The sequence below is a fragment of the Rhea pennata genome, chromosome 13 (genome assembly GCF_028389875.1).
Source record: "Rhea pennata isolate bPtePen1 chromosome 13, bPtePen1.pri, whole genome shotgun sequence".
NCBI lineage: Eukaryota > Metazoa > Chordata > Aves > Rheiformes > Rheidae > Rhea > Rhea pennata.
In genome coordinates this window covers 17,032,333-17,042,798 of record NC_084675.1, presented here as the reverse complement: position 1 = coordinate 17,042,798, position 10,466 = coordinate 17,032,333, and the positions used below count along the sequence as shown (strand labels likewise).

General features: G+C 42.1%; 1 protein-coding gene across 1 annotated transcript in view; it reads left to right on the top strand.

Moving 5' to 3' along the window:
• Positions 1 to 2,459: 2,459 nt before the first annotated feature.
• Positions 2,460 to 10,466, top strand: part of ADAMTS18 (ADAM metallopeptidase with thrombospondin type 1 motif 18) — a 79,199-nt gene continuing 71,192 nt past the window's right edge. Inside the window, exons 1-3 of the mRNA XM_062586239.1 lie at positions 2,460 to 2,561; positions 2,708 to 2,792; positions 4,705 to 5,021. Coding sequence (XP_062442223.1) covers positions 2,460 to 2,561; positions 2,708 to 2,792; positions 4,705 to 5,021 — 504 coding nt within the window. The remainder of the gene's footprint in view (positions 2,562 to 2,707; positions 2,793 to 4,704; positions 5,022 to 10,466) is intronic.

Below are 10,466 nucleotides of genomic sequence, written 5' to 3'. Positions count from 1 at the left end.
AGAGCCATCCACTGTGGCTCCCAAGTTTCTTGCACCCACTTGTAACAGTTTCTCATGTAGGTAGAATACAAATACAGTAAGTGGATACAAACAAGTAAGGGAGAAAAATGGAAGAAAATGATCTACTGAAAACATGACAAAACTGATCATGTTAGTGTTAGCAGCATCCAACCTGACAGCTCGGGGAGAATAAAGATGAGTCCAGGAACAGACCGTAGGGTGGTAGTGATCGTCTCTGAAGGGCTTATACACTAGCTTGTGATCTGAGGTGGAAGTGACTAGGAAGTGTGTGTGTGTTGGGGGGAATAAAGGCCTGAGAGTGCCTTGTTTACCTCACGGCTTAGCATGGAGCTTCATTTCTGCAGTGTTTGCATGGTGACTGTGTTTGCACATGGTAAGGAGCTGCCTGCAGGATTCTCTGATGTTTATGACCATCACTGCTGTGATCTTGATTGACTCAGGGAGCAAAGTGTGATGTTGTCTGAGCACGCTAACTGATCGATGTTGCTGCCTACAGGCCAAGGAAGGTTGGGGACCCCGGCCTAATGCCAACTCAAATTTGGACACATGTCATTTATAGTCACGCAAAGCAATATCACTTTTTTTTTCTTCTTCTTTGATCACACTCAGAAAATGCAAATCCCCAGGGTGAAATTTTAGCTCCACAGAAATCAAGAGCAAAACTCCCTTCAGTGGTGCTGCTAGGTTTATGATGAAAGTTGTTTGTTTTTAATCAATTCTTGTAATGGCTAGAAAACTGTATTTACTTCCCTCCCCTCACAGCAAATAAAATGTCAAACTTCACAGCCAAGTAGTCTACAGAAAACAATCAAGGCTATCTGTTCAGGGTGTTGAAGGCTGATAGTAAAACTACAGCCCTGTAGTTGTATGCTTTTCTCCTGTTGTCTCCAATGCAGAGCATGTTTTATGTGTTTTGCTCCACTGGGACCATAGTAAACTTGTAGCCAGCTATTTCTTTTGAATAGGCTCAGTAGGAGGTGACAGATACACTATTACAAAAAGATCTTGAAACTTTATCATAATATATTCAGCAACGTGATAACATAAAACCACTGGAAAATAGAGAGGTGAAGGAGAAACTCCACACCTGGGAAGTCATTTAATGTTTATAGACAGGAAATGCTTTAGAAAGGGAAATATCTCTGATCTGTCTCTCCAGCCCACTGCCTCAAACTTGTTACCAAGGCCCCGATGGCTTAATGCGGACGCTGGAGGCGGGGGCTCTGGCTCACCTCGGGTCCCCAGCGCTCTCCGGCTGGCGTGCCAGCTGGAGCAGCGGGGCACACGAGGTTGACGCAGTGACTGTGTATTTTCGTGGTGCGACATTTGAACAAGGGAGATTTTGCATGAGATTGCCCGGAGCCGCGCAGGCCCTGGAAAGCTCTCCCGCACAAAAGGGAGATCGCGAGGTGAGGGACACTTCTCTTAAGTGCGCCAAAAACATCAGAAACAAGTTCTGTATTGATTTCCCGCCTGGACTGGTCCCATTAGCTTCAGTACTTCAGTTTCCTTTCAGATTATTTAGATCTTTCATCCTTCACTGAAGTTTTCTGTGGAAGGGAAAGTGTAACCCGATAGCATAGACTAGATTAGTAGAGACTAGAACCTGGTGCTGCATTTGGCTCCGGACCTGTAAGCCGCTGTGTGAAAGTCAGCTCCTTTATGGACATCAGCGTTCAGTACTGAACTGGTCTTGGCTGTCACTGCTGCATTTCACCCCCAGGCAAATTAATCGTTATGCTCCATTTCCTTTTTTTTTCTTTCCTTTTTTTCCTTTTTTTTTTTTTTTTTTTTTTTTCTTGAAGCTGCCGTGCAAAATAATGGAAAGCTCCAGCGCTGTCTGGTGCTTCGCGAGCCGGCTGGCTGGTGCTCGGCTCTGCTCCCTCTCCCACCACTTGCCGCCTTCCCGTGGAGGTGCGGGAGCCTGCCCGGAGCCCTGCTCCTTCGGGCTCTGCTCCCCTCTCCGCGCCGGCCCCACCTGCGCCCGGGGGAGGGTTCCCGCCCGCTCGGCCGCGCCCGCAGGTGCCCAGCGCCGGGGCCCCGCGCTCCCGCCGCCCCCTCCCAGGTGCCCGGCGCGGCGCCGCCTCCCGCGCCGCGGCCGAGCCGCGTGTCGCTGCCCGCCGGCGCCCGGCCCCGGCCGCGGCCCCGCCGCCTCCCCGTTGGTCCCGCCCGCTCCGCTCCGCTCCGCTCCGCGGCGCCCCCCGGGCGGCGGCCGCGCCGAGACGCGGCGCCGGAGGCAGCGCTGCCCCGCGGCGGCGGCGGCGGGTTAAAGCGCGCGCGGCGGCGGCGCGCGCTCACCTGGGCGCCGCTCCATGGGCTCCGCCGCCGCGCACGGCGGGGGCTGCGGCGGGGCAGAGCCCAGGTGACCATGCGGGGGATCGCGGCCGGCCCGCCGCACGCTCCCGGGAGCAGGTAGCAGGCCAGGTGCGCGGCGGAACATGGGCTGTCTCCTGCTCGTCGTCTGGACGTTACCTGTTGCGATTCTCAGCGGCAGCTCCATGCAGTTCCCGACCCTCCCGTGGCTTGGAAGCACTGTAAAGGCAGGTCGAGAGCACTTTCTTTTGCAATCGCCTAGTGTACTTTCATTCCAGGTTGCTGCACTGTCTCTGGTGCCTTGTCTTTCTGCCTTCTCTTATCAAGTATATCTCGCCCAACACTCCCTTTTCTCTCTTTTTTTCTCTTGCAGACCCTTCAGCTGTGCTGCCTGTGTTGCGTGTCTCATGCAACAACTTTAACCAGTAACAGCATCAGCACCAGTGAATTAAATCATGGTTTGTATTGCTCTCTCTGTATCTGTATGAGTGAACATTTGTATGGATGCTTTTTTGGGCAGGCTGAACGTTTAAAAGCAAGAAGCCACAGTGTTAGGGGAATATAAAGTGAAAGCAAGTTGGCTGCTGTAAAATAGCTAACCCTGGGCAAAGAGTCACTTGCTCAGCCCTGTAGACAAAAGCTGAGAAGAGTGATATGTAAAGGCAAAGCAAAAGTGTAATTAAGAAGGTAAATACATTCATGTTAATATGTGCAGTTAGAAAGATGAATGTGCATGTAGCCCAAACAACAAAATGTCATGTGTCTGTTATGAAGCAATGAAACAAAAAAACAGAAAAAATTTTGGGTTGGGGAGAGGAGGAAGCAAGGCAATGCAGGCTGAGGGAGAGCCAACCTGCAGAGAAAGGACTTGTGTGAATGCGAGTTCAGGAGCTGTTTGTTACCAGTTTGCAAAGTCTGACACTCTGCTGTTGATGACTTTGGGGAGGTTTGCAGTGCAGTTTGTGCTCTTTATTGGGTGACAATGCAAAAAAGGAAAAAGTTAACTAGAGCAGCACACCAGCGTGCAGAAAGGAAAACCCTCTTGCACCCTATCCTCTGTTCATTGGGGGATTCCCTTTCTCCAGCAGCTGCTTACATTTTTTTGGCCACCAGCCTTCTTAGTGCCCTCAACTCCTGCCATTGATTAACACCACTCAAGGAAAGTGAAAGCTCTTTATGTATTGTTCCCCACTGTCTAAGCAAAAACAACCTATCCCTGGTTAGGTTTTCAGCTTAACGTGTGTCCAATAAAATGTTATTCAGATAAAAAGAGATTAATAGTTTTTGCAACATCTGTTACAACCTAAGAAGGAGGGGAAACCACTTCTTTCTTTTGTAACAATGTATTTCAATTTAAGAAGAAAAGTGGATTGTTTTACACTTGGAGATGTGGACATATTTAAGTATTCATAGAGGACTAGAGCTCAGAAATTAAATGAAGTTAGGAAGCAATTTATTCAGCAAAATTACCCATATAACCAGGAATACATGCCAATGGTCCTAGTTAAGCAAACAACTAAAATTCAGGCCAAACTTCCAGGATACAAGTAATCCATTTGTGGATAAATCAGCAGCGATGGTAATGTACTTAAAACCAGACACCTGCTTAAGCAGCGAGCTGAATTATGACCTCTTGTTTTTTGTTGCTTTTTTTTGCTTTTTTTTTCCTTAGGTTGTTGTGAGTAGATCTTGGTCAGGTCCTCACAAATAGTTTTGTAATTTGTCACATATTTTATCCAAAACAATAAACTTCTTTGACATTCAATTAGCGTTGGCTGACTAAAGGTTATTAGGTAGGATGTAATCTCTCTCTGCTGAAGGTCAGTTACAATCTGAAACCCAGTCTAATCAAGTCACTACAAAGAGATGAGGTCTCACTCTGTTAAGGTATTAATAAATTAATCCTTTAATCCATTTGAACAAGTGGTACAGTTCTGCAATGTCTCAGTCATGGTTACTCCTACAATGATACAATATTTGCTGCATTCTTCCTGAAGGAAAGAAAAAAAGAAAAAAAAAAACAATCTCAAACCAAAACAGTCTTCACATTTGACAGCAATTAATACAGGGGGAGGGCAAAATCTACAGATCTGCTGGTGATGACAAATGTCTTCAGAAGAGTGACTGTGGGAATGTTCACAGCTATGCTAGTTAGTCTGTCCGTCGCAGTGGGGCAGAAAGGAAACAAACACTGCTTGAGAGTTTGTGCAGTCAGGCCTGGGTACACACAGCCTGGAGAGCTTTGGGGCCGCTCGCTAAATGAGGAAATTCTCTGTGCCATAGTGAAAACCTGCCGCTTACTGTGTTAGGATGACATTTGTTTTTATTTGTTGAGTACAAAAGCTGATGGCAAACTTCTTACTGTTACAGATTATGTGTTTGTGACACCTGTCAAAGTGGATTCCAGTGGATCATACATTTCACATGACATTTTGCACAGTACTAGGAAAAAGAGATCAACTCAAAGTTCAAAGAGTTCCTTGCACTACAAATTTTCAGCATTTGGACAGGAACTTCATTTAGAACTTAAACCTTCGACCATCTTAAGCAACAATTTTATTGTCCAGGTACTCGGGAAAGATGGAGTCTCAGATTCTCAGGAACATGAAATTGAGCAGTGTTTCTATCAGGGATTTATAAGGAATGACAGCACCTCTTCAGTAGCGATATCTACATGTGTAGGCTTGGTAAGTGTTTCTTTAAAACAAATCAGTGTTCTCATGCATGGAGCAGTAGCTGTTTTGGCAAAGATATCTAACTGATACAACATTCTGGATGCCATACGCCATTTGATGTTTTCCTGTTGTTAGTAGTTGCTATTGCATTTAACATAAGAGGTTTAGCTATGGCTAGTGATGTGCACCACATGCTTTGTGATTTTTTTTTGATCATGGATTTTGAAAAGAAAAAAGAAGACTGACTGGAGTCCTGTTAATTGGTCCGTGGCGATCTTCATTTGTTGTAGTTTGTGATAGTTTATACAGTGTTTGCTTGCTCTTACGTAAATGCTTTCCCTGTCTTTGTGATTAGTCTCACTACTATTAAGAGTAAAGAAAAAACAATCCATAAGATTATGAGTAAAAGTAAATATTCTGCCTAGGTTTGTCAACTGCTTTAAAGAAATCTCTGTTGAAATTTCTCTGTTCACAGGAGTTATGAACCTGTCTCCATTAGCTTCCTTTGACAATTCCAGCCTACATTGGCTGGAATTGTCTTGATTTTTAGACCTCTTTGTAAGAGGTCAACTAACTATCTCTGCATATCTTCTATTTATGACTGTCTTCCAAGTTCATGAAAAATTATTACTAATAGAAATGATTTAAAAAATACATTTGACAGTGCTCATTGTCTGCAAAGAAGTCTTTACTGATGTAGTTCAGAAGAACCATCAACAGATTTAATAGTTATCGATGATTCTTAGGCTGAAGAAAGGCCTTACACTTCACAACCAGTCTGTTGTGGATGCAGATGAAAGCAGGGACATTTACTGTCGTTAGGTTGTAAGAAGCTGTCTGTATGCTTTGTGGTTGATTAAGGTCCAGATGACATGTTGAGTCACCCTGTAGAATCCTGTTTTCCGAGGGCTTATCCATAAGGGCTCTTTAAGTTGCATGATGGGATCAAGAAGGGGCACCTGAGACAGCCAATGCTTTCTCTGAAATCATAGTCGGTGACTTGAGAAGAGGATGCTCTCTTAGGAAGTGCTGTTGAATATTGATAGCTGCTTGAAGTAGGCTGGATTGTATTTCGAATAGTCTGCTTTTTCTTTGTTAGTCCCAGCAATTTAGAAGAATTGATATCTTAGGTTTCATTTGAGCAGTTGCAGTCACAACTTTGGAGCAGGTGCCAGGAACTGGAATAAAGTTTTCTTCTGTTTTTATCGTTTGTTTGTAGTGCCAAACTGTTAATATCAGATTTGCTTAGCTGTGAGTTTTTATATGGACAGTATTTCTGTGGAAGCGTCATTTTCACAACTGCTAACTTTTATCTGATTATTTAAAAAAACTTTTTACTTGTAGTGTTTGTTGTTCCTCCAAGAGAAGTGCTCTGTCTGCATACAACAGTTACAGTTTGGGTGATCTCCCCTGTTTGGTCAGGTTTTGATTTTTTGAACTTGTTTCAGGAGTTAAGTGGAGCTGGGCTTGTCAAGTCTTGTTTGGAGAAGGAAGGTTCAAGTCTGCCTCAGGTCACAGAGAAACAAAATGTGGTGATCTTAACTGAGATTGAAATGGATCTTTTACCACTGTCTCGCCATGGGTTGTTGTGACTGGGAGACTTCACTTAGGAAAGATCCAGAAACCGATCAGAAGAGAATAAATATTGTGGAATGAACAAATTTATTATGGAAGAACCTTTTCAATACTTAGACTTTCTTTAATTTATCTTTAATCACTTCCAAGTTTTAATAGATTTCACTTTGAATTGTTATTTTAAACTGGTAATTGAAATACACCTTTATTTACAATGATCTCCTGCACAGTCGGTATCACAAATAAACTGTAATTGTTCCTTTCCCTCTATTCATTTATTAATGTCAGTGCAACTAGTGAATACCAGGAAAATAATCAACAGGATTCCTAGTCTTTCAGCTGGCAAGACTGCTTTCTTAAAAATGTGTCGTCAGCTGTCTCTAATGACAACCACGTCATTTTTTACTGTGATCCAAATTCAGTAATCATATGTTAAGTCTGGACGCTGTGCTCTGATCAAGGGAACCTTGTGAATAGCCTCTATATCCTCTTTGCACCAACTACTTTTATCACTTGGTTGCCCTTCTTTCCTATTTGCTTTGTTCACTGCAATTAAACCGAAAGTGGTGTTTCTTCTATATGGTTGGTAGCACTAATCTTTCCATTGTTCCTTTCATTAGCAATAGCTTCTCTACAATAAAACCGCAGTGACCCATTCTTTCAAGCCTGGAACACCACAATGTGATTTGGAAGCAATTGCATTTCAATAGACTGCAGGGACTCTTTGATCTAATTTTTTGGATGACCTAGAGTATTCAGTCATTCAGCTGTCTGTTATCTGCCATTGCCTGCAGAGTGGACTTTGGAGAGAAAGGTTCTATATGAAATGGTTTGTTAGGCAGGGTGACCTTAACTTAGCAGTGGAAAGGAGCAAGAATTCGTTGCTTTGGTATAGATCTGTTAGGAGATGTGTGTATCTCGCTCACATCTTAATAGCTTGGTTAACACTAAATCCTCACATTTTCGTGCTGATTTGTTGATTTTAGACCAAATACTTCCATCAGTCAACACAAGTTTCTTGATGTTTCAGAAGATAAGGTTGGATCCATGTTCTTTATCTGAAACAATACTCTGATACACTATTTTAGCAGTTTAGGAGAATGTGTACAAATTTACTATGAATACCATCTCTTGACTTTGTATCACCAATGTTCACGTGCTTTGACTGTCCGCAGGAAATATGCTTTCTTCCATCTTCTGCCCTTTTCTGCTTCAGTCAGCATCTTCTGCCTGCTGGGGGTTCTGTTATACAGCAAGAAAAACATGATATTCTTTTATGAAATTAACTGGTATGCAAGGAAATCCTGTTTAATTCTTTCTAAGTGCCTGTTTTACTGCCAGGGATGGAGTAGCAGCACAATACTTATTTATAGACAAAGTATGTCAGATTTACTAAAATCTAGGCTTATGCTCTACATCATACTCAGTTGTTTTTTCAAAGATGCCCAGAAGAAGGATGTACTTCGTGTATCTTCAGAAAAATGTGTTCAAATTATCTATACAGAAGATGATACCTTTCCTCTAAAGTAGCCATGACAAATTTTTTCATTTGCCTATATTTCATTAATACATTCTCACTCTCTGTTTTTTTGTTCAACTCTTAAAAGTTTGGGTCAGTGAGTTCATTTACATTAATAAATACAAAACTATTTTGTCTCTTTGGTATCAACTTAATGTGGCCCAAATGGAAATCCCTGCAAAATTTTCATTTCTTTATCAATGTTCTTTATTGCTTTTAGTAGAACACTTTTTTTTTTTTTTTTAATGACTATTTGGAATTTCCTTCAATTCCTTGCTAGTTCCCATTTGATATATGTATTCAGGCCACTGGTACATCATGCTGCTTCATCCTATGTTTACATTCTCCAGTTCAATCTATTAATTCTCCCCAAATTTAAGTTTTTGCAAACTCCAGACTTGAGCTAATTACTACTTATTCTAATTATAATTTATTATTGCTGTTATTATTTAGTAATATATCATTACTTATAATTGCCTTTAGCTATAATTGGGAGGCAGACTATGCCAAATCCACATAATGAAGGGGTTTTGCAATTTTTCTGAAGCAGATGGTGCTGGCTACTGTTAGAATAAGAAACTGATCTTAGGACTTGTTCGGTCTGGCTGTTCCTGTATTCTGAATTCCTTCCCCTTGCCTATCCTCATACATGTTATGCTATCTCTCCTGCATAAAAACAGCTATCAGACTGGTTCACCGTCTTTAATCCCACTCTTGTGATGACATTGTCTCTAAAACTCTCCCTGCTGTCTTCCCACTCTGTGTATATACTGTGCATTGTTTGTTGCTTTTTATATGCTACCTTTTGTCTCCTTTTTATCTCCTTATGTGCTGCTTCCGTTAGGTCTGCATGTACATGATCTGTTGTATAGTGTAATTGAGTTGTTCACAGTCACACAGTAAATCAGGGCAAGAGAACCCCAGAGTTGTCAGAAGTGTAGTTTTGTTCTAGAGACATTTTAAGAAGTGATTTATAACTGTACATTTAAAAACTGAAGTTGCATTCCCGTCGTGAACAAGAACGCTCCCTTATAGCCAAACCACTGTAGAAGTCCCGTACACAAAACATAGACAATAATAAGCATTATGATTGAATTTTTTGTTATCATATAGCATTTGTGGGAATGTTGCTGCTATTTCATGAAAGAGACACGTGAGGTTATATAGCAAATACAAAGCATATGCCCCAGAAGAGAGCAAGGAGGGAAAAAAAAAAAAAAAAGAAAAGAAATACACGTATAACATAATGGGAACTCTCCTACCATTACACTGATCAGAAGATACGCATGTGTGTTTTGGGTCAGAGAGAAAATCAGGGTAATACAGTGCAAAGAGTCTGGCCCTTTAAAACTGTGTGATACACAGTTTTATTATTTAGGCCAAATTCAGTGCTAAACAGATGTGTTAGCGTAGAGGCCAGAGGAGCTGCACCTGCTCATGCTAGAGGTGAATGGGGGCCATTCTCTCCCTTTTATTTGTGTACCTCAATTAGAGCGGTGGTGTCAGCTTCACGCACTGGGTAGTGCCCTCCTTTGTTTTTGGTAAGATGTGATTGAATCTTTCATTATAAGGGGCCTCTTTCTCTTGTCTCAAGTTCTGTTGTGTTTGTTAGTGTCTAGTCAAGGGAAGAGAAAGAGAAGGAAAGGATGAATCATGTTACACTCACAGAGCTGTCAGAGGAGTCTACAACTGGAGAAAGGGTTAGATGTAGCACTGAGAGATAAACAGGAGATGTATTAATTCAATGGAAGTTGTGCGTGCATGTCTGAGGGGAGGACAGTGCTCAAAGTATCAAAGAAGCCACAAAATTAAAGCTTCTTAACACAGCCTGGCCACCTAACAGGCAGGCAGGCAAGGCGACTCATGTACCCATTCTTTGTAGTCGCTGAATTGCACCCCGTATTAGCATTATTTGAGTTCGTGCTAACAACAGCATCTTATTCCTAGAGCTCACACTTTAAGTCCAATTAAATATGTTGAGACAAATCCCAAAGTCCGTATTCAGAGAAGCTCCCATCAAAATCAGTGAGCTAGACTGCTAGTAAAAGTACAAAATAATTGCTGTTTGCAATGAAGTTCCTGTAGAAACCTACAGCTGTAAAAATAGGATAAAGTTTGGCCCAGAGGGACTTTGAAGAGAAACTGAGTACAGAACTGAGGATTTGACTCATTCTCAAAACTATTTTTAGTCTCTCTACAAGTTAATACACAAATCCTATAATTTTTGTCCTTATAGTAGAAAAAACACTACCAGCATCTGGAATATATGCTCTGACTTTCCTGACCATGCCATCTCCCTCCTTTGTAAAACAACAATTGTGTTTTACAGGTTCATCATTTTGTCCACCATTTAGATGGCCATT